We start from the raw sequence: 22945 nt of genomic DNA, 5'->3' as shown, positions 1-22945 counted from the left end.
GCATCCCTCATCCAAAAATCTGATCCGAGTGCTGACGTGACTCTCAGAAAGTCTCAAATTCCCGAGCTTGTTAGGTTTTGGATTTTCGGATTAAGGATGCTGCGACAGCCAAGTCTACCCAAATCTGAGAAACTCCAAAATCAGGAGCGTGCGCATTTCGGAGAAGGGGCGTTCACCCTGGGCGGGATGTGTGCTGCAGAGTGGAAGGGGATGGCTGCTTCTGGGGTATCCTCTCCTGGCCACGGATAGGTCATGGCCAGGGTACAGAGGAAAAAGGCCCCAGCAGCTTGCCGGCCACCAGCCAGGCCTTGCGAGTGCCGGCATGCCGGCACACCCTCTGTGGACGTGGTTTGGCTCTCTATCACCTGAGCCTTTAGTTACACTCTAACCTAGCAGTTGCATTTCTTCAGGCTGTCTGGAGGGAATCGCGTGTTGGGTTGGAGACATTTGTGGGGAGACATCTATCGTAGTGAAATCCAAGGGGCCTGCACCCCCACAGCAGGGCAGTGAGTGGCTACAGAACATGGTGTAGCCGGAAGAGTACACCACAGGAGGACCACAGAGGAGAGACTGGCCATGATGGTGTACCCCTAAGTATTTTAAAAGCAAGATGGGGGCCAATGTGGTGATGCAGCGGGGTAAGCTGCCACTTGCAATGCCAGCATCCCACATGGGTGCTAGTTCGAGACCTGCTGTTCCACTTCCCATCCAGCTTCCTGCTGATGTGCCTGGGAAGGCAGTGGAAGATGGCTAAAGGGCTCGGCCCCTGCTACCCTGTGGGAGACCAAGATGGAGTTCTAAGTCCCTGGCTTCACCCTGGCCTAGCCTGGGCTGTTGTGTTGTGGACATTTGGGGAGTGAGCTGGTGAATGGAAGACCTCTCTCTCTCTCTTTCCTGGTCTCTCTCTCTCTCTCCTGATGCCGCTCTGTCACCCTGCCTTTCAAATAAATAGATCTTCAAAAGAAAAGGGAGAAACATAATTGACATACACCCAGTGATTTTTTAAAATATTTATTTATTTATTTGAGAGACAGAATTACAGACAGAAAGAGGGAGAGACAGAGAGAAAGAGAGGTCTTCCATCTGCTGGTTCACTCCCCAAGTGGCTGCAATGGCCGGAGCTGGGCCGATCTGGAGCCAGGAGCCAGGAGCTTCTTCCAGGTCACCCGCATGGGTGCAGGGGCCCAAGCACTTGAGCCATCTTCCACTGCTTTCCCAGGCCATTAGCAGGGAGCTGGATTGGAAATGGAGCAGCCGGGACTCAAACCAGAGCCCATGTGGGATGCCAGCACTGCAAGCAGAGGCTTAGCCCACTGCACCACAGCGCCGGCCCCTACACCCAGTGTTTTAACAACATGTCCATATAAGGAAAGAGTGAACAGGAGGAGATCGGTAGGCTTATCTGTAATGCCTTTTCCAAAGGTGTCATATTATTCTATTATACTAATTTAAAGAAAAAAGAAGGGTGGGCCTTGTGGCACAATGGGTTTGGCCACTGCTTTGGATGCCCACTTCCCATACTGGAGTGCAGGGGATCGAGTCCCAACTCCGCTTCTGATCTGGCTTCCTGCTAACATACCTGGGAGGCAGCAGATGATGGCCCAAGCACATGGGCTCCTGTCATCCACACCAGGAGTCTTCGTGGAGCTCCTGGCTCCTGGCTATGGCCTGGCCCAGCCCCAGCTGTTGTGGGCATTTGGGGAATGAACCAGTGGTTGGAAACTCTCTCTCTCTCAGTGTCTCTCTACCTCCCTCTCTCTGTGCTACTCTGCCTTTCAAATAAATGAATGAAAACTAAAAAAAATATATATATATATATACACACATTTTCATGAATTTTTTTTGATAGATAGAGTTAGAGAGAGACAGAGAGAAAGGTCTTCTTTCCGTTGGTTCACCCCCCAAATGGCCGCCACGGCCAGAGCTACACCGATCCTAAGCCAGGAGCCAGGTGCTTCTCCTGGTCTCCCATGTGGGTGCAGGGCCTAAGCACTTGGGCCATCCTCCACTGCCTTCCCGGGCCACAGCAGAGAGCTGGACTGGAAGAGGAGCAACCGGGACTAGAACCTGGTGCCCATATGGGGTGCCAGCACTGCAGGTGGAGAATTAACCAAGTGAGCCACGGTACCGGCCCCTTTCATGAATTTTTAAAAAAAACCTTCATACGCATGGATTTCAAATCTTTTCACACTCAAATAAGCTTATCTTTTAATTCCAGTTTCCACGAACTTTTTGAAGTGCACTTGTACTTCTGCAGAACTAGTTTTTGGAGGAATGTACAGAGCTACATCCACTGGCTCATGCCCCAGATGCCCAGAATGGCCAGACTGGGCCAGGGCCAAAGTAGGGAGCAAGGAACCCAGTCCAGGTCTCCCATGTGAGTAGCAGGAAGCCAGTTACTGGGACCACCACTGCTGTTGACCAGGGTCTGTGTTAGCAGGAAGCTGGAGTCGGGAGGCAGCAGGGAGCCAGCGGGTGGAACCCAGGCACTGCCCTGTGGGATGCCGGCATCCTCACTGCGGTCCCAACCGCCAGACCAAACTCCTGCCCCTGTGCCCCAGAAATGCTCCACGGCGAGCAGCGACTTTGCCGAGCCATAACATAGTGCTCTGGCCACACATCTGCTTTCTTGCCCTGCAGATCCCTGGGTGGGAGACACTTCTGCAGGAAGGACCCCCCCCCCCCAGAAGCGGGGCTCTTAGGGCCCTGAGAGGTGCATGCTGGGGCCGGGAAGGCGGCCCCTGCCCCCCACTCCTGCTCAGCCCCGGGCCCCTCTCTCTCAACCAGGCAAAGAGGCCATGCTGCGGCAGAAGGACTACGAGACGGCCACGCTGTCGGAGATCAAGGCCCTGCTCAAGAAGCACGAGGCCTTCGAGAGCGACCTGGCTGCCCACCAGGACCGTGTGGAGCAGATCGCCGCCATCGCGCAGGAGCTCAAGTAGGCCTGCGCCCGGCATGCCCGCCCTTCCGTGGCCTCGTGCAGGGGCCCTGCTGCCTTGGGAGATGGGGCTGTGCCGTGGGAGGGCAGAAGGGTGTGGCTGCGGGAGACAAAGGACAGCCCTCGTGGTGGGGAAGGAGGCCGTGCCCCGCCCCCCCGCCCCCGCTTCCTGTTGGGTCTTTGGTCCTCGCCTGTGAGCAGTGCGGGACCAGACGATGACCACGCACGCCTTGACTCTGAGCTCTGAGCTTCCTCTGGGCCGCTGGGTGTCGGGGGCACGGCTGGCATCACCTTCAGCCTCGGTTGGGGCAGGGGGGCCTGTTGGAGAGGAGGATGGGCCTTCTGTGGTCTCCTGGAAGCCGAGGAGCAGGGGTGTGCAGGGTGCCTGGAACGTCCAAAGGGAACTGCGCTCGCTCTTCCACCACCACCAATGCCCCTGCACGCCAGCCCCGGAAGTCACCTGGTTTCTTGTCTCTTTCTTCTCCAGTGAGCTGGACTATTACGACTCACCCAGTGTCAATTCCCGTTGCCAAAAGATCTGTGACCAGTGGGACAATCTGGGGGCCCTAACCCAGAAGCGGAGGGAAGCTCTGGAGGTGAGGGCCCGGGAAGGAGGGCGAGGCCTGCGCCCACAGCTCTGTGCGTGCCGCTGCCTGCATCGTGGCCCCCTTGGCTTGGGCTGAAGGGCTCCTTACATTTCCTGCACATCCCCCACCCTGGCCTGGTTAGGGGAGCTTCCCTCTGGCCCAGGACTTGGACTCTGCCCTGGCAGGGGTGCCTCCTACCCTAACCACATGTCACTCACCCAGTTCAGTGCGCTCGCCCTCCCCACTCCGGCCATTGAGAACTCCCCTGACCCACAGAGGCCAGACTGTCTGGTGGCCAGGCCAGGGGAAGACATCCCTATTCCAGACCCGGAGAGCCGGCGCCCTTCTAGCCCTGGGTGTTAGCCCTGGGGGGGGGGGGGGTGGTCAGCAGGAGGCTCTCAGGGGGCGGGCGTGATTCTGGATGTCCTACGCTGATCACCCTGTCGGGCGCCCCCAGCGCACGGAGAAGCTGCTGGAGACCATTGACCAGCTGTACCTGGAGTATGCCAAGCGGGCCGCCCCCTTCAACAACTGGATGGAGGGCGCCATGGAGGACCTGCAGGACACCTTCATCGTGCACACCATCGAGGAGATCCAGGTGTGCCGTCCCTGGGCCCTAGAGCACCCCAAGGCCTTCACAGATCTGAGACCTTTGCCTCGTACACTAAGCTCTCCCCACCACTTACCCCACCCCCACCGCGCAACCTGCATAACCAGCAGATGCTCAGATTTACCCCTTCTCTGCACTCTTTCTTCTGCACAAAAACTATGCCGTATGCATCCTGAGCCCTGGCTTCTGAGTCAGCGTTTATCTTGGCGCTCATTTCACACCCGTCGATGGCTTCCTTGATCTTCCATATGGCTGCAGGGTGGGATATTGAAACGTTCTGGCCAGCGCCGCGGCTCACTAGGCTAATCCTCCGCCTTGCAGCGCCGGCACACTGGGTTCTAGTCCCGGTCGGGGCGCCGGATTCTGTCCCGGTTGCCCCTCTTCCAGGACAGCTCTCTGCTGTGGCCTGGGAGTGCAGTGGAGGATGGCCCAAGTGCTTGGGCCCTGCACCCCATGGGAGACCAGGATAAGTACCTGGCTCCTGGCTTCGGATCAGCGTGGTGTGCTGGCTGCAGCGCACTGGCTGCGGCGGCCATTGGAGGGTGAACCAACGGCAAAAGGAAGACCTTTCTCTCTGTCTCTCTCTCTCACTGTCCACTCTGCCTGTCAAAAAAAAAGAAAAAAAAAAGTTCTGGCAAAGAGCTGAGGAAGCAGTGTTGGGGTGGTCACCCAGGAGCACACCTAACACGGGCACCCCTTGTCTGTGATCTGACTATGGGGGCGGAACATCCTGGGGCGGTTGCTGTCAGCTTTGCCTCAGTCTCCCAGCTGGGGTGGGACCTGGCCTCCTGTGGCCCTTCCACCGCCCTGGCCCCTCTGGGCCTCCCTTTGCTCATCTCCCTTGGGGCTTCCCCATCTCTGTCCAGGGACTGACCACAGCCCACGAGCAGTTCAAGGCCACCCTCCCCGATGCCGACAAGGAGCGCCTGGCCATCCTGGGCATCCACAACGAGGTGTCCAAGATTGTCCAGACCTACCACGTCAACATGGCCGGCACCAACCCCTACACAACCATCACGCCTCAGGAGATCAATGGCAAATGGGACCATGTGAGTTGAAGGGCCCTGCTGGCCAGTGGGAGGGGGTGGGCAGGGATTATTTGTTGTTCATTGATTTCCGTCTGCTTCATTTTCTCAACTGTGACGCAGTGGACACTGAATATTTGTTCAGAGAGGGAATTTCTGAACAGGTCGACATCTTCAGTCTTACTCTGTTACTCACCAGCCCCTCCCACTCCTGGGCCCTTGGTTTTCTCGGAGCAGGGTCCATGGGGCAGACGGCCGGCCCCTCCCCAAAATCTGGTGGTTGTTCCCGCCCCCCAGGTGCGGCAGCTGGTGCCACGGCGGGACCAGGCTCTGACAGAGGAGCACGCACGCCAGCAGCACAATGAGAGGCTACGCAAGCAGTTTGGGGCGCAGGCCAACGTCATCGGGCCCTGGATCCAGACCAAGATGGAGGTGGGTCCCGTCCCAGGAAGCCGAGAGCAGCTGGCCGGGTTGCAGGACGCGTGGAGGACTGAGGTGCAGAGCCTGTGGCCCGCGGGCTGCCGGCCAGGGAGTGCAGAGGCCTGTGTGGGGAAGGCCTGGCACCTTCGTCCCACTTTCTCACGCGGCAGCCAAGCCCGACACAAGGGCGAGACTAAGGAGTGCCTAGGACAGTTCCGTGGAAGGCTCCACTCCCCGAAGGCTGCTTCGGCTCGAGCGCCTGGGCTTATCTCATTGACCAGGCCTCCCCTTCTGTCCTCAGCCAGGAGCTTGGCCAAAGAGGACCATCTGCTTAGAAAGAGAGCTGAACCCTGGCTGAACATAGTTTCTTGCTGAATGTGTGGGCTGGATATTGGGGTGCTGTAGAGGAGTGGAGCAGGGCAGGAGTGTGGCCTCTGAGCCCCTTGAGGGGAGAGACCACGTCAGACTCACACTGGTGTGCCCCCACCCACCCCCAAGCCCCGTTGGCATATCGTGCCTAATAGAGACTCAGGAGATGTTAGTGAGGTTGAGTTGAATGGATGGACAGTGCTTTCACAGCACGAGGTTGTCCACCTAGTTAAGTGGCAGGCAGAAATGCAGCGGACTCCAGGCCTGGCACTCCGGGGTGGCTGGGATTCGGGTGGGCCAAGGCAGACATCCTAGGGGGAGAACCTGGCCACTGGCCGCTAAGCAGGGTGTGCTGAGGCTGTGGGGATCCCGGCTCAGAGGGCACAGCAAGGGGCCCTGACATGCACCAGGGTTGGGAACGGTGTTTGGGAAGGGCAATTGGATGGCAAGCAAGGGAGTGACCTTGGGAGTTAGCGGCCGACCCTGCCTCCTCTTACCGAGGCTAACTGCTAAGAGACAGGAGGTGTTGCGTGCCGTGATAACACTGCTACACACCTGTTTCCGTACCAAGGGTGCCTTATTAATGACCAGTCACGGTCTCCCTAGGGCTGGCATAGGAAGGGAGAATGCTCTAGGGGGTTAGCCGTGACCGTGGGGGCCCGTGGTGCCCCCCGCGGGTGCAGAGTGCGGGGGTCTGACAAGGCGCCTCCGCCCGCCGAGCAGGAGATCGGAAGGATCTCCATCGAGATGCACGGGACCCTGGAGGACCAGCTCAGCCACCTGCGGCAGTACGAGAAGAGCATCGTCAACTACAAGCCCAAGATCGACCAGCTGGAGGGCGACCACCAGCTCATCCAGGAGGCGCTCATCTTCGACAACAAGCACACCAACTACACCATGGAGGTGGGCGGCCAGCCTCGCTTCTCCGGGAGGGATCCTGTGCCCCCACCCCCTGTCTGTTCTCCCCTCCTGAGCTGAGGCGGGGGGCTGAGGAGGGAGGCGAGCCATCTCCCAGGGAAACGGGGCACAGGCGGAGGAGAGACTCAGTCCTTTTTCACCCCCAGAGCTCAGTCTTCAGTGCCTTCCAGGTACCCCAGGGAGCGGGTTGACAGAGGTGTCCTGGCGCAGACCCGGGCGGCGGCGTGGTCGCTCGGTGATGGGCCGCTGTCTCATAGGTGGTGCCCCGCTGTGCGTGCTGTGAACGTGCAGTTGTGCGTGGCCACGTGTGGTTGTGGAGTAAGGGACTCACCCACTTTTTTGTCCCTTCCTGACCTCGGCAAGTCCTGGTCTCTGCCGTCCCTTTCATCATCTAGTGTCCTCTGTCCTGCCTTGGTCTCCTCCCTCTGGTGGCCCCGAAAATCCAGCCTGAGTTTGACCGCTTTGGCCATTTCTGTGGCCAGGGACAGAAAGAGCTGGGGGCAGCCGGGAGCCCAGGCCCGGGAGCCCTCGGCTGACCGGCCCCCTCGCCCGCCCCCCAGCACATCCGTGTGGGCTGGGAGCAGCTGCTCACCACCATTGCCAGAACCATCAATGAGGTGGAGAACCAGATCCTGACCCGCGACGCCAAAGGCATCAGCCAGGAGCAGATGAACGAGTTCCGGGCCTCCTTCAACCACTTCGATCGGGTGAGAGCCCACCCTGTGCTGGCCGACAGCAGCCCCAGCCCTGGCCCCTGCCCCTGCCCCAGGGTCCTGGAGGGCACAGCCCTGGACATGGGCCACCATGCAGGGCCCAGTTCTTGGGCAAGGAAGAGAGGGGGCAGTGGGAGGAAGTACCCAGCGTGTACCACGAGGCAGCCTGTCCTGATGCCCTGGTCCTCTCTGGAGAGAGCAGGTGGAGGAAGGGCCTTTGACCCTCACCTTTGAACCTCACGCTTGCTCTCCCACCTGGACCACTCAGCCCTCAGGAGTGAGGGCCTGCTGCCCCCTAGCTGTGGGGACTGTCCCTCACCTCTGCCCTCGGGAGACACAGGGGCAGAGGAGAGGTCCCTGGGCTGTCACTGTCCTCCGTTCTGGGTCCCCATCCCAGCACCAGGACAGGTCCCATGTTCAGTTGGCCACCCCTTCCCAGGGCCCTGGGGCTTGGTGGGGAGGGGGTGCATGGGGTCAGGTGCTGCCCACCACCCTCGCCTGCTTCACCGCCCTCCAGGCACCTGGGTGGGGGAAGCCCTCAAGGGGACACCAGGGTGTGGCCTGGGCACTTGTGGGCGGAGCTTCTCACCTGCGTGGCTCATCTTGCTCCCGCCGGCCCTGCTTCCCCGGAGCAGGGCTGCGAGTGCGGGGCAGGGCACCCTGAGAGCCCGGCCCGTGTGTCTAACCGTGTGCGTTTTATTTCCCCTCCCCCTCGCCCTCCACCCCCCCACCCCTCCATCCGCATGCCTCCTCCCATGTTTCCCACACACGCCTCCCTCCACCGGGCATGGCCCACCCCCGCCCCCTCACGGCCTCACCTCCCTGGCACCGCATGGCTCACTGCCTGGCGCACCGCGGCCCCAGGATCACTCCGGCACGCTGGGTCCCGAGGAGTTCAAAGCCTGCCTCATCAGCTTGGGCTATGATATTGGCAACGACCCCCAGGTACTCACCTCCTGCATGGAGCACGCTCAGGGGTGGCCTCGGGGGCGAGAAATAACGCGTTTCTCCTTTTTCTCTTCTCTGTCTGTCCACATCTCGCTGTCCCCCTTCCTGTGGGCCGTGGGGCTCTCGTCCTCTCCTCCTGTCCCTGCCCGCCCCGTGTTGGGCTCCTCCTCCCTCGGTCGTCTTCCGTGGGAACCTGCTGGGTGCCCACCGTCCTTCTCCCTGTGGATGGCCGTGTGCCTCCCCCGTGTCTTCCTCCTGCCTGGGGACGTCTCCCCGGCCCTGTCTGTGTGTCTCCTCCTCCTGTGGTCCTGTCTGTGCCCTGTCCTCCTGGCCCGCGCCGGTCCCCCCCTCTGACCCCACAGAAGAAGACAGGCATGATGGACACGGATGATTTCCGCGCCTGCCTGATCTCCATGGGTTACAACATGGTAATGTAAACCCCGCCCTGTGTCCGCCAGGCCTCGCCCTGCGCTGGCTGGCTGGCTGAAGAGGCCACGGCCTGGCAGGGCCAGGCCCGTGTCCCACAGGCTGGGGGCTGCCCTCCTGGGAGGAGCCTCGAGCCTCTGGGCCTGGGGGAGGATGGCACCTAAAGCCAGGCCTGGCCCTGGCCCCGAGTCGCCTCCGGCTCTGCCTGCTCAGCCTCTGGCACTGAGTGTGAAGGCGGCACATCTTTGCTTCCACTGCGGGTGCTGGGCTGACCCAGGTTGGTGGTTTGGATATGCCGGGTGCGGGCTCAGCTGTTCCTCCCATAAGAGGCACAGACATTGCCATTCTGCCTCCACTCTGGGATGGCCCTGTCCTGGGCCCCACCCACCCACCCAACCGCCGTGAGCAGGGCAGGGGCTTCACTGCACAGTCAGGGACTGCAAACCACAGCCCGGGAAGGGCTGGGCTGGACGCAGTGACCCTGGGAGCAAATCCCAGCTCTGCGCCCCAGCCTGCAGCCTGGTTGTCAGGGTTCAGTGAAGGGGCTTGGGGGAACTCTGTGCATGGCTGGCACATAGGAAACACTGCATGGAGGGGAGGGAGCAGACTGTGGAGACCCCAGCTCCGCTTCTGGCTGGGCAGCCGTGGGTGAGGCACCTGCCCCATCGATACCATGCAGATCATGTAGTTGTGAGGACGGAATGAATGAGTGTATATAAGGCAGTGAAGTCATGCCTGGCATGCAGCATTAACATCTGCATTGTCTGTCCAGCAGGGGCTCAGGCCTCTGTAGGGCTGGGGGTCCCCACTCTGGAGTGCTGTGTCCCTGTCATGCCCTCGGGACAGTCTAGGTTAGGTCAAGGGGCTGCTGGGCCTCATTCCGTCACAGCCTACTCTGAGGCCTCTGAGGCTCGAGTCTGTCAGAGCTAACTCAGGCAGGCCGGGGCTCACAGGGCCGGGGGCTGGCTGTTCCCTCCAGGGAGAGGCAGAATTTGCCCGCATCATGAGCATCGTGGACCCCAACCGCCTCGGGGTAGTGACCTTCCAGGCCTTCATCGACTTCATGTCCCGGGAGACGGCAGACACCGATACGGCGGACCAAGTCATGGCTTCTTTCAAGATTCTGGCTGGGGACAAGGTGGGTCCCTGCGGCTTGGTGCTGAGCTTCCCGGCTCCCAGAGGGCCTCTGGTGGTCGTCCATGTTTCCGCAGTGCCTCAGGCTCAGGTCAGGTGTCAGGCTGAAGGGGTCTCTGCCAGGACACCACCTCCGGGGAAGGGCTCCTCCTGGTGGTGATGTGGCAGGGGCGCAGCTGTGGGGTCTGTGGGGTCTGAGGTTGGACGCTGGAAAGTCCATCTGAGAAGCCCTGAAATCCTCCTGGGCTCAGGCATGGATTACAGCTGGGGAGCAGGAGACACCCAGGGCTCTCTCATTTTTATACCCTGAGCAGTGGGCCACTGCCAGTTTCCAGATCTCCTGGGTACTCTGCAGTCTCCTACCTGGCGGGGAGGAGTGGGAGGGGAGGATGCAGATGGCGCCGTCTCGGGAAGCCGGGGCCCAGGCTGGGAGCCGACGGGTGCACCTGGTTGTCACTCAGATCCACAGCCATCTCTGGCACAGGCACCTGAGGGATTCGTAGGAGGCCCAGTTCCCTGTAGTGTTAAGAAAGGACTCAAGTAGGATCCAGAATAAACTGGGGGAGGGGAGGATGGGGTGTTGGGGGGCAGATTGCCTTTCTGTAAAAAACACAGAATATCCTACGCTGCCCTTTATTCAGAGCTGCAAAGACTTAGTAAGAAGCCAAAACCAATAGGGAGTGTCGTTTATGAGACTGATCTCAATCTGTAAGGGAATTAGGGCGGAAACTGCCGAGGTCCCTAAAGCTCAGGGACACCCCAATTAGCTGCAGTCTCTTGGAGCTGGGAGGACCCTCAGAAGTGACTGGCTTTGTAGAGGAGGAAGACAGCTCCAGAAAGGGGCCTGGTCCCTCCCACCTGTTCCCAGGGACTCTGGTAGAGGCGGGACATGGGGCTGGGGGATAGCCCGGGGGTCAGAGCCCCTGCGTGAGCTCCCCTGGACCTTCCAGCTCCTAAAAGAAGCAGCTTTCAGTACACCTGTCATGAGTGAGCCCCAGGGGGAGGGGCAGGCGGAGACCTGGCATGGGAACTGGCTGGGGTGGGACAGGGTCCACACGGGCTGGGACAACACAGCCAGAATTTGGATGCTGTTTGTGGCAGTGATGCCCAAACCAGGATGCTCGGTGTCACCTCCTGAGGGTCCACAGAACTAGATTCTCTGGCCTTAGCCTCCGGAGGGCCCAGCTGAGTGAGTGTCGCACCAGATACTGCCGAGCGCGTGGCGGGATGGTGGGACACGGGACACCTGTGGGTGTGATGAGCACGTGGAAGCAGCTCGGGAAGAGGCTAAAAGTGGCAGTGAAGTGGAAACATGAGATGATTTTTACATGTAGATCACTTAGAAATAACGGGGCTCCGGAAGTTCACAGGAAGTGGAATTGAAAGACAATGCCAAATTTTCACCAAGTTTGAGGTGCTCCCTCATATATGTGCATTTTCACATGCGTGTGGATGCGTCTGTCTGTACATAAGTGCATGCTTCCAACAGGTTGTGGAAAACAGAATTAAAAGTAGCAGTTATTTTGGTGTGAAAATTTTTGAAATCATGCAATTTTTTTTCATAATATACACTTTGCATGTATTATGATTTAAAAAAATTCTTGCACCAAAATGAACTCATGCTTTTAATTCCATCTTTCCCCAAGAACTGCTCAAAGAATCCTCTTAAGCTCAGGAGGACGACGTGGGAGCCCAAAAGGGGGTGGGCGGGGCTTCTTGCAGGACAAGCCGGGTTCTTGCTACCGCCTTGACCGCTCTGTCTCCACAGAACTACATCACGGTGGATGAGCTGCGCCGCGAGCTGCCGCCCGACCAGGCCGAGTACTGCATCGCACGCATGGCCCCCTACACGGGCCCTGATGCCGTGCCCGGTGCCCTGGACTACATGTCCTTCTCCACGGCGCTGTATGGGGAGAGCGACCTCTGATCCGCCCTCTCCCGCCCGCCCCGCCGCCCTCGCCCCGCCCTCGCCCGCGCCGCCGCTGCCCCCCATCCCCTGCCCAGGGCATGGTGTCGCCTCCCAGCCTCCGACCGACCGTGTGAGCCGGGACCCACGTGGCACCAAGCCTCCCAGCCCACAAAGTGACAGTTTACAAAATTATTTTCTGCAAAAAAGAAAAAAAAAAGAAAAAAAAGAAAAAAAATTATGTTAAAAAAAGTAAAAAAAAAAGCCAAAAAACAAAAAAACTACATATTTTATTATAGAAAAAGTATTTTTTCTCCACCAGACTTCAATGGAAAAGAGGAAAAATTAACTATTTGCACCGAAATGTTTTGTTTTGTTGTGACATAGGAAAATAACCAAGCACAAAGTTATGTTTCATCCTTTTTACTGATTTGTTCTCTTCTCTCTGTTCCATCTGCTGTATTCATTTCTCCGCTCTCACACCAGCCTTGGTGTGGGAGGGGGTAGGGGTCGGGGGAACTCCTGTCAAGAGGCACATTGGTGCATGTGTTGCTAGATCACTTGTCCATGGAAATATTTTATGATATTAAAGGAAATCTTTGGAAGTGGCTTGTTTTTTAAGGAAGAGAATTTATGTGGCTTCTCATTTTGAAGTCCACTCGGAGGTGTGAGGAGGCGCTTTTTCAACATGGGCTCTGACCAGGGAACTCGTCGTTATTGCCCGCTACGACACAGGACGCCAGACAGAAGAAGACAGAAGACAGAGGTCTTCCGTCTGCTGATTCATTTCCCAAATGTGTGTAACAGCTGAGGCTGGGCCAGGCCGAAGCTAGGACCCAGGAGCTCCACTGTGTCTCCCGCAGGGTAGTGGGAAGTCAAGGACTGGGGCCTGCAGCTGGTGCCTCCCACGTCCATTAGCAGGGACTGCGGGATGTCCTTGGCACGGGCTCTGCTGGATGATGCCCCTGACACTTCGCTGTTTGCAGAGCGGAGGGGTCCGGGGTGGCGTGGGGCGCCTGGACCCGCCCCTGCTACATTTTTGACCCTGGTGTGTTCAGTCTCCGTACACTTTAGTTTCTTCCTTTAGACGGATGCGTGGTGATGGGCCCTGCCCCTCCGTGCCCTCCACAGCATCATGGCTCTCTGACATCTGTGTGGCCGCTACTCTGTTTGCTGCAGAGACCAGCCTGAGCTGTCTCTAAGAATCATCCGGCTATAGCAGAGCGTTCCACTGGGGGTGGGCACTGAGCCCAGCAGTTACGTTGCTGGTTAAGGTGCCCAGGTCCCACGGTGGCGTTTGCGTTTCCATCCCTGGCTCCAGCCCCCGAGTCCAGCTCCCTGCTCACAGACCCTGGGCGGCAGCTGGCGACGGCTCAGGTAGTTGGGTCCCTGCCAACCCCCTGGAAGGCCTGAGTTGAGCTCCTGGCTCCCAGCTTTGGCGCAGCCCAGCACTGGCCATGGCAGGTGCGCTTGGGCGAGTGAACCAACCCATGGGAGCGCCTTTTGTGTCTGTCTCTTTTTCTGTCTGTCTGCCTCTCAAATCAATAAATTATTTTTAAAGTTCCACAAAGAAGAGCTGCCCAGCATCTCCTGGGGGCACGCTGGCCACGCAGACTCCCAGCTGGTGATGTGCGTGTATTGCTGTAGCCTTTTCCCTTTTTTTTTTCTTCCCTGAAGCTATCTTTCATGCACATGGACTCTTCATGAACAGCACAGTGGGTTATGGAAATGATGTAATTTAGCAACTGAAGCCAGAGGTCTGTGTTCGTGTTATGGCTCTGTTAGAACTGGTGTAGTAGTTTCAGGGGGCCTGGGTCTATGGAGTGAAATTGCCCAGGGTTCATATCCAGGACTGCCCTTCCCCGGTATGGGCAGGACTTCTGCACCAGCCTTCCCTGTGAGTGAGGATACTTGTGCCGTTGTAACACTGATGCGACAGCACGAAGCTCCTAGAACTCTCAGGAGACGGAAGTGTGACAAGTCTTCAGTTGCAGGGGCTTCCTTCCGTTGAGGGATCTCAAAACAGGAGGACCCGTCACATGGTGTGTCCCCCCCATTAAGAGGACAAAGACCAGGTCAGAACGCGGCACCTGGCACCAGGGTTGAGGCCTTCTTGTTTAGAGATGAGTTCAGGAAGTTTCTGGAACACCTATAGACCTGGGAAAGAGGGTCCGGATGAGAGGGCTTCTGGGGAAGGGGTATGGAGAGAGAGCTTGGCGTCTGTCTTGGGAAACTGCTGTGGATTTGACCCCCGGCAGGTGAGCTGAGTTTCATGGAAAAAAGCCCCGGGACAAAGGCCAGGTCCTGGTCTTCCCAGGATCAGAGGTTATTTTCATGCAAATCTAAGGGCAAAATTGTTTGGAAGTTGGGGTGGAAGGGAACTTTTTTGCAGCCAGAAAGTTTTCTAAACAAACCCAGAGCAAATACAGAGGCCTGTGGTTAGTGGCTTCTGTCCCTGCCAGCTTTTTGTTACAGGTGAATACTTTAGCTGTGAAGGAAGGAAGTGTATTGCAACTCACAGTTTGGGAGGTTCACAGCCCAAGACTGGGCCATCGCTTGGTTCAGCCATCTGGGTTTAAATTCCTGAATCAAGGAGCCAGATCCTTTGAAAACTATAGCAGCGTCCTTGTCTGCTCACTTTTTGTAAAAGTGGAAGCCATTTGAACTAAGGTGTGTCTACCAAGTTACTGCATAAAATTAATTTCCTATCTAGGGAGTAAATTGTATGTTTGTTTCATTTATTTAAAAGCGACAGAGGTCTTCCGTCTGCTGATTCATTTCCCAAATGTGTGTAACAGCTGAGGCTGGGCCAGGCCGAAGCTAGGACCCAGGAGCTCCACTGTGTCTCCCGCAGGGTAGTGGGAAGTCAAGGACTGGGGCCTGCAGCTGGTGCCTCCCACGTCCACTAGCAAAAGGCTGGATTGGAAGTAGAGGTAGGACGCGGCCTCAGGCGCTGTCATGAGGGCTGTGAGCATCCCAGGCTGTGGCTTAGCCTGCACCACGGCACCTGGCCAAGGGAGGAAATTTCAAAAACCTAGATTCTTAAGCTTTTAAGGTCTTGTGCACCTCTTGTGTTGATAACGTGTTTTTTTTCCTGTAAAGTTAACACTCTGGCTTTTCCTTTCATCATTCATACATGTAGCAGATTAAATTCCCCAGGCACAGTTAACCCTGTTTGCAAACTTCATTGAATGTCTTTAAGCCTATTTACATCATATTGACAAGTTTTAATAAGTCTTCCCAGGACATCGAACTCCTGACTCAGGCATAATCAAATCCAATCAGTGAAGTCTTGCCCAGCATGACTCGACTGAAGATAATTCCTTGAGTAATCTAATGTAATTCACTAACAATCGGTTTCCTTACACCTCCAAAATTAAAATCACATGTCTAATTTCAGTTACATTTCAGACTGAATGAAATGGAAGCTAATACATGACAGATTGTCTTACTGCCCCTGGGAGGCAGCAGTGGTGGCTCAAGTCACTGGATCTTCCCACCCACGTGGGAGACCCAGATCCAGTTCCTGGCTCCCAGCTTTGGCTCTGGCTCAGCCCTGGACCACGGCAGGCATTTGGGGTGTGAACCAGCAGATGGAAACTCTGTCACGCAAATGCATTTTTCAAACAATAAGCAGACAATGGCTTGCGAACACCGGTTCCGTGAGGGCTTGGCTCTGCTTGCGTAGCTGTCTCCGGGGTTGGATGCCAGGCTCTATGGAAGGAGCTACATAAAGCTGTCTCGGAGGCAGGCATGGTACACACCACTGGTTGGGAAACCTGCATCCCACATTGGAGTGTGGGCACTGCTGCTTCCTGCCAACGCACATACAAGGAGACGCGAGATGATGGCTCAGGGCTTGCTCTGCTACCCAGGAGGGAGACCCGGATGGAGTTCAAAGGCTCCTGGCTTTGGCCTGGCCCAGCCCTGGCTGTTGCATTTAGGGAATGAACCTGCGGGTGGGAGGTCTCCGCTCTATCTTTCAAAAGATGAAAATAAACATGGAGTTCAGACAAGTGGCATCTCTTTGAATGCTGGTGGGAATGAATGATGGGAAAAATGGGTAGGATGGCGAGTCCCGCAGTTGAGGTGGCCTGTGCCCAGAGTCCCTGCTGGCTTTGAATGACAACGCACAGGTGTTTCCTTCTCCCCCAACTCCCCCCTTCCTGCTCCGCCCCACCACAAGCAGTGACTGTGTTAATGGTGCTGAGAGGGTGCAGACTGTATCTTTCTGGTGAGTACCAAGGTGGTGGTGGTGGGGCGGGAGAGGAAGTGTGCTGGAGGTTGCCTTGGGCTCTGGGACTGGCTAACCGAGGGCCAGGGGGAGGAGACTCGGAAACTGTTGGTGCCCACGTTGTCTTCGTAAGGTTGACGTCTCACAGGATTGAATGTGAGACCCTGAAACCGGGTCTGAAACTCAGCTCCAAGGTGGGACCGTGTGGGAGCAGCCCATGGAAAGAGACCAAGAAGATTCCAAGCTCAGTGTGGGGGTGAGCATCGGGCCTAGCAATTGGGGTGCTGCTCGGGCTGCCTGCATCGCATGCCAGGGTGCCTGGGTGTGAGGCCCAGCTCCGCTCCCAATTCCAGCTTCCTACAGATGTGCATCCTGGGAGGCGGCAGGTGATGGCTCAAGTACTTGGGTCCCTGCCACCCTCATGGGACACCCAGATTGAGTTCCCAGCCTCTGGTTCCATTCCAACTGTTGCAAACATCTGGGGAGTGAACCAGTGGATGGGAGAGTCTCTCCCTCCCCACCCCATCCCCTGTCTTTAAAATAAATTAAAAAAAAAAAAAAAGAAAACAATATGAGTCAGCATTGAAGAAACAGCTTAAAAGTCAGTTTGTGGGCTGGACAGCAACTCAGGGACTTAGTGCCTACATCTGCTAGTGCGGACGGCAAAGCCAGCAAGCTGGGCGTTGAGAAGGCGGCAGTGATGCCCACCGTGGAGACGAACCCCAGCCACAAAGTGCCAGCCTGGGCGTGAGATGAATTGTCTCCCTGCTCCCCGTGACACTTTTCCCTCCTCCAGCTCAACTTAGGATTTAGGACACTTGTAACCCAAACCCCTATGCCAGGGGAAAGGACACCACCAGGGACTCCAAGTTGTTTGATGAAATCGGGGGCCTGGGACTTGGTCTGGGGGTCACAATTCAGGGAGCTCTCCCCTTGTCCTTCCAGAATTTTAAAGGGGTGGGGGAGTGGGTGGGGGGCGCTTCCAGGCTCTACTCTCTGCAAGCTCCTGTCTGGTGTTAACTTTGGCCCACACGGTGAGCCAGGATTTCAGGAAGGCATGGGCTAGGGATGGCCTTGGGCCCGGGCTGGCTGGCTGGCTGGCTGAAGACCTCTGAGGTCCGGGAGTCCAGCCTTACCACTCAGCAGGGGAAGACGAAGGGACCGCTGGCTGCCCTCCCCGGCTGGCGAGGAGGGGGAGGGAGAACCGGGCCCCCTGACTCAGCACTCTGCCCACACAGTAAAGTTTGGGTCCACGGTGGGTGAGCGGGAAGAGAGAAAGATGAAGTGGCTTCAGGGTGAGGGTGCCTCGAGGTTGTGGGGAAATGAGAATTAAAGGAACGTGAGGAGGCAGGTGCTTGGTGCAATGGTGAAGTCTCCGGTTGGGACACTCAGTCCCATCTTGGGGCACTTGAGTTCCAGACCCAGCTCCACTCCGGATTCCAGCTTCCTGTTAACACGCACCCTGGCAAAGAGGCAGTGATGGCACGAGAACTCGGGGCCCTGCCACCCACGTGAGAGACCCGGAAGGAGTTCCAGGCTTCTGAGCATTTGAGAAACCGACGAGTGTGCTGTCTCATGTGCGCTCTCTCTGCCTCTTAAATAAGTTGTAAAGAGATAATGTTGGGAGCAGGCAGTTGGCCTAGTGGCTAAGCCTCCACCCCAAATCAGAGTGGCTGGATTTCATTCCTGGCCCCGGCTTCTGATTCCAGTTTCCTGTTAATGCAGACCCGGGGAGGCAGCAGTGGTGTCTCAAGCGTTTTGAGTCCCTGGCAGCCATGAGGGAGACCTGGGTGGAATTCCTGGCTCCTGACCTCAACCCGGCCCAGCCTGGCTGTTGCAGGCATTTAGGGTTGGGAGTGCAGTCTCCCTGTCGCATATAAAAAAGTGAAAGGGAGGGCCGGCGCCGTGGCTCAATAGGCTAATCCTCTACCTTGCGGCGCCGGCACACCGGGTTCTAGTCCCGGTCGGGGCGCCGGATTCTGTCCCGGTTGCCCCTCTTCCAGGCCAGCTCTCTGCTGTGGCCAGGGAGTGCAGTGGAGGATGGCCCAGGTGCTTGGGCCCTGCACCCCATGGGAGACCAGGAAAAGCACCTGGATCCTGGCTCCTGCCATCGGATCAGCACGGTGCGCCGGCTGCAGCGGCGGCCATTGGAGGGTGAACCAACGGCAAAAAGGAAGACCTTTCTCTCTCTGTCTCTCTCTCTCACTGTCCACTCTGCCTGTCAAAAAAAAAAAAAAAAAAAAAGTGAAAGGGTCTTCTTATTTTTGTTAAAAAAAAAAAAAAAAAGGAATGTGCATTTTCCATGAGCTTTTTGAAGATCCTGGTACTCAGGGAACGAGATGGCGTGGTTAGCTCCTGAGTGCGCCGAATGCAAGGTCACTTGTGGATAAGGCTCAGTAACTGTTGGCTGTGTACTGGCCCGGACCCTTCCAAGTGCAAGAGACACCAAACCCAGCCCGCGCTGGTGAAGCCGGGGAAGTTTCCAGCTCAGGTCACTGAGGTGTCCAGAGATTGGCTCCTTAGCTTAGACCTGGCCTGGATCGTGTGCTCACCCTCGGCCACGGGTTCACTGCCTCCTCCCGAAACTCATTCAAGCACTGGGCTTGCACCTGCCGGTGCTGGCCAACAAGCAGGATGGGCAGTTGTGAGAGTGGAGGAGGGAGGGCCCCTAGCCCCCACCCCAGGCCAGTTGCTGCTGGAGGAAGGGGTGCAGCCCGTGCTGGATCACGACAGGCAGCTCCAGCAGCTGCCGTCTCTCCCTGCCCCGTGCCCTCCTGCCTTCCACCTGCCGGTACCTGCAGCTCTACCTGGGGCTCACCCCCAGCCCCCTAGAAGGCCAGGCTGCCTGAGGACAGGGCAGGCTGCCCCTCAGCCCTCGGGCTGGGTGGATGAGTCCCTCAGCCAGTGCATGGCCAGGCAAACAGGTCTAGAATCCTCAGACCACAGGCCGGAGACACTGTCCCTGCTGCCACATTGAAGAAGGGACACACAGATTAAGAAGGGAGCTGCCACAGGTCCCTCAGCTACCTCCATGCACCTGCGTGGGTGGCCCCAGCAGGCAGGGAGGGAAGCGGGGGGCGGGCAGAACACCATCCCCGGGCACTGTGGGAGACCTCAGGTTTGGGAACATGAATCTCAGAATTCAAGGCAATAGGAACACAGGCTTTGTTGTATAGCTTATTTTTACACAGCCTACTGTAGGTTATAACACAGCTTACAGCTATTCATGAGGGCTGCCTGGAGTAGTGTATGAAAATGAAATACCAGGGTAAAGCAACCCATCCAGTGTCCAGTAAGCTCCCAAGGATTTATTCTTTCCACCGCCCTCCCAACTGTGCTAGAAAATGCAGCTTTTCAGAAAGCTGGACTTTAACATTAGCTGGGTGAATGCTGCGCCCCAGTGGCCAAGCTTGTCATTACAGCACTTTCACAGCGGGAGAGGAGGGGGAGGAAAGGCCGGCCCCGCTCCCGGCATCCAGCTCCCAACAGTCCCAGGATGCGGAGGGGCTTGGATCTGTGCCAGAGACGAACAGCAGGCGCATCCAGGCACACTCAGCAAGAGGAAAATAATGGCTAACGTTTGTTGAGCGCTCACTCGGGGGTGGCACACATCTGAAGCAATTTACACACATTTGACCCTCATATACACTACAATTATCTCCATTCAAAACAAACAGGCAGCCAAGCCTTGCTATCTCAAGGAAGTGGCAGAACTGGTATTGGAACCTAAATGTCCCTATTCTCAAAAAAAAGTTTTGTACCCGCTGGCCGGAGCTTCTCAAACTTGGCTCTGCCCAGTAATTGTTTAGGGAGCTTGGGAAGACCCAGAGCGCAGGGCTCTGGCCCCAGAGGGGTCCAAGGCCACTGGGAGAGTGTCCCACCCACGTTCTGGGAGGGGCCCAGTGAGTCACACGTGACAAGCACTAGATGAAAGGCTCATGCTCACCAGGAAGGAGGTTTGGTCTGCACAGAAGAGAGCTTTCAGAGGGCCAAGCCACCACCTGCAGCGCCGCCATCCCAAATGGGCGCTGGTTCCAGACCCAGCCACTCCACTTCCCATCCAGCTCTCTGCTCACAGCCTGGGAGGGCAGTGGACGATGGCCCAAGTGCTCGGGCCCCTGCCACCCACAGGGGAGACTCAGATGAGCTCCAGGCTCCTGGCTTCATTGTTGCCACTTGGGGAGTGAACTGTGTATGGAAGCTCTCTCTCCGCCTTTCAAAGAAATAAATGACTCTTTTTTTAAAAGGAGAGATTTCTAACAGCCATTCTGATTCAGCGGCTGTCACCTGCATGCGTTCTGGTGGGGACTGCCCCTGCTCTGTCCCGTTTCCTGCCTTGGCTCCCGGCCTTGAGAGTCCCCACCCTCTGCAGACAAGGTGTGCGAGCTTCCCATGGAGCCCAAGCCCCAGGAGTGGGTCGAATGCGGATGCCATTGACCCTGGCCCCTCGGGCCAGAGATCGGGGTCCCTCAGGAGGGACAGTGCTTGTGAGCTTCCCAACACCAGCAGGGCCCCGCCCCCAGCCCAGCGGCCCCGCCCCCAGCTTCCTCTGTGCACCCTTTTGTGTTGACTGATTTATTTGCTTTTTCTTTCTTTTCTTTTTTCTTTTTTTTTTTGCATGAAGCAAGTTTTTCTTTTATAATCTCCATATGCAATCAGCTTTTATGTTTGCAGGAAACGACCCTCAGGGAAGTAGGCTCCCGGGAGGTTGGTGGCTGAGACCCTTATCGCAAAAGGCACAGGGCAGGCAGCAGGGGGTTAGACCCCGAGACACCCACCTCGCACATGGCAGTGCCCGAGTTTGAGTTCAGGCTCTGCTTCCAATTCCAGCTTCCTGCTAACGTGCGCTCGTGGAGGCAGCAGGTGACGGCGCAAGTATTCGGATGCTGCCGCCCATGTGGGAGACAGACTGAGCCCCGGGCTCCTGGCTCCGGCCTGGCCTAGCCCCAGCGGTTGTGGGCATTTGGGGAGTGAACCAGTGCTGGAAGCTCGCTCACTCGCGCTCGCTCTCTCTCTCTCTGCCTTTCAAGAAAATAATTGAAAACAAGACAGAAGACAGATTAACAAGAGAAAAGCATTACGTCCATTTAACTCCCGTGTTCTGTGTGGGAGCCCTGGGAGAGGAAAGGCCGGAAGGCCAGGGAGCCGTGTGCTTCATGATAGGGAAGGGAGAGTCGTGCAGCTGTGACTTTGGCGGGGCGGGATCGTGAGCTAGCGGTGTGGACAGGGCCTCAGCAGCAGCTGGGCCCGGAGGGACACCTGCCACGTGACGTCTTCAGGGGTGAAGGGTGGAGCTCTGAGAGTCACCGCTGTAGGAGTTCCGGTAATAAATCCTAGTCTCTGTGACCTGAGTTGGGCTGCTCCTTCAGCCTCCCGGTCTCTAGCCCAAAAGGCTGCACCTGCCATGTCCCCACCACCACCTCCTCCTCCACACACTCTGGGGCACTGCAGGGGAAAATGATCAGCTCTCAGGTTCACAGTTAGAATGGACTCCCATTACAAAAGATGGGCGAACAAGAGAAAAGCAAACAGTAGTTTATTTCCTTTTTAAAAAAATTATTTATTTATTTGAGAGTTACAGACAGGGAAGAAGAGACAAAGAGACTCTTCCATCCCCTGGTTCACTCCCTAAATGGCTACAATCGTGGCATTTATTGGGGTCAGCACTGTGGCATAGTGTGTAAAGCTGCCACCTGTAGTGCCGGCATCCAAATGGGCACCGGTTCGAGTCCCGGCTGCTCCTCTTCCAATCCAGCTCTCTGCTATGGCCTGAGAAAGCAGTAGAAGATGGCCCAAGGCCTTGGGCCCCTGCACCTTCTTGGGAGACCAGGAAGAAGCTTCTGGCTCTTGGCTTCAGATCAATCCAGTTCTGGCCTTTGAGGCCAATTGGGGAGTGAGCCAGCGGATGGAAGACCTCTCTGCCTCTCCTTCTCAGTGTAACTCTGACTTTAAAGTAAAATAAATAAATTAAAAAAAAAAATACTCAGAGAATTCCGGCTCCTGGACGTGGGCGGGTCTGAGGACTCCAGCTTGAGAAAGGCTACAGTGCAATGTACATGGATGGTGAGAGGCCCCACCCGGAAACGTGTTGCCTGGCAACCATGAAGAGGGAGACATCGTGCAGGGACACTCGGAATCTGAGCCCGGGTCAGGTACGCAGGACACGGCAGGGTTGAAAGTTCAGGCTCTACTTGTTTGCGTTCAAATCTCGGCTCTGTTCCTTCCCAACTTTGTGACTTGTGCAACTCAGGTCTCCAAACCTGTTTCCTGATGGAGTTAAAAATACCCGTGGTTTAAGCCCAGCTGGAAGACTGAGCCCTGCTCCTGGCTCACGCAGCCTGTGTCCTGGAGGGGTGAAGGGAGGGGTTCCTCTCCTCGCTCAGTGCAAGGTGCAGGGCCAGCACCCCGCAACAGAGACAGGTCAGCAAGAGCAACGCGGACGGGCTGTTCCGGGTTTTACACGACATGGAGGCCCCAGAAACAAAGGCCCAAAGCCCTGGGGGAGCGGCAGGTGCAGGCCTGGGTTCCAGGAAGACGGGATGGCCGTGCAGCAGGGCGAGTGGACCGAGGGGAGCAGACGGCGGGGGGCCGGCAAGGCTGGGCTGTGCACGCTGCTCCTGGCCCTGTGCAGCACCTCTGCCCCCTCCCCCAGGGGCTGGTGCAGGACTCCAACAGCTTGCTTTCGGGGAGGGTAATTCTAGCCTCTATGGCCGACGT

General features: G+C 57.1%; 1 protein-coding gene across 4 annotated transcripts in view; it reads left to right on the top strand.

Annotated features, from left to right (window-relative positions):
* ACTN1 (actinin alpha 1) overlaps positions 1 to 12599 on the top strand; it is a 102168-nt gene extending 89569 nt beyond the window's left edge. For 2 of the 4 annotated variants that reach the window (XM_002719521.5, XM_017349363.3), the window contains exons 12-22: positions 2788 to 2938; positions 3426 to 3534; positions 3983 to 4123; positions 5002 to 5184; positions 5458 to 5592; positions 6673 to 6852; positions 7428 to 7574; positions 8445 to 8525; positions 8891 to 8956; positions 9934 to 10092; positions 11857 to 12599. In XM_002719521.5, the coding sequence (XP_002719567.1) occupies positions 2788 to 2938; positions 3426 to 3534; positions 3983 to 4123; positions 5002 to 5184; positions 5458 to 5592; positions 6673 to 6852; positions 7428 to 7574; positions 8445 to 8525; positions 8891 to 8956; positions 9934 to 10092; positions 11857 to 12015 (1511 nt within the window). In that variant the 3' untranslated portion in view covers positions 12016 to 12599. The remainder of the gene's footprint in view (positions 1 to 2787; positions 2939 to 3425; positions 3535 to 3982; positions 4124 to 5001; positions 5185 to 5457; positions 5593 to 6672; positions 6853 to 7427; positions 7575 to 8444; positions 8526 to 8890; positions 8957 to 9933; positions 10093 to 11856) is intronic. The other 2 variants (XM_017349365.3, XM_017349364.3) reach the window with 2 other exon arrangements.
* The last annotated feature ends 10346 nt before the right edge of the window (positions 12600 to 22945 follow it).

The sequence above is a fragment of the Oryctolagus cuniculus genome, chromosome 20 (genome assembly GCF_964237555.1).
Source record: "Oryctolagus cuniculus chromosome 20, mOryCun1.1, whole genome shotgun sequence".
NCBI lineage: Eukaryota > Metazoa > Chordata > Mammalia > Lagomorpha > Leporidae > Oryctolagus > Oryctolagus cuniculus.
The sequence above is the reverse complement of the archived record's forward strand: the minus strand, read 5'-3'. Positions and strand labels throughout refer to the sequence as shown.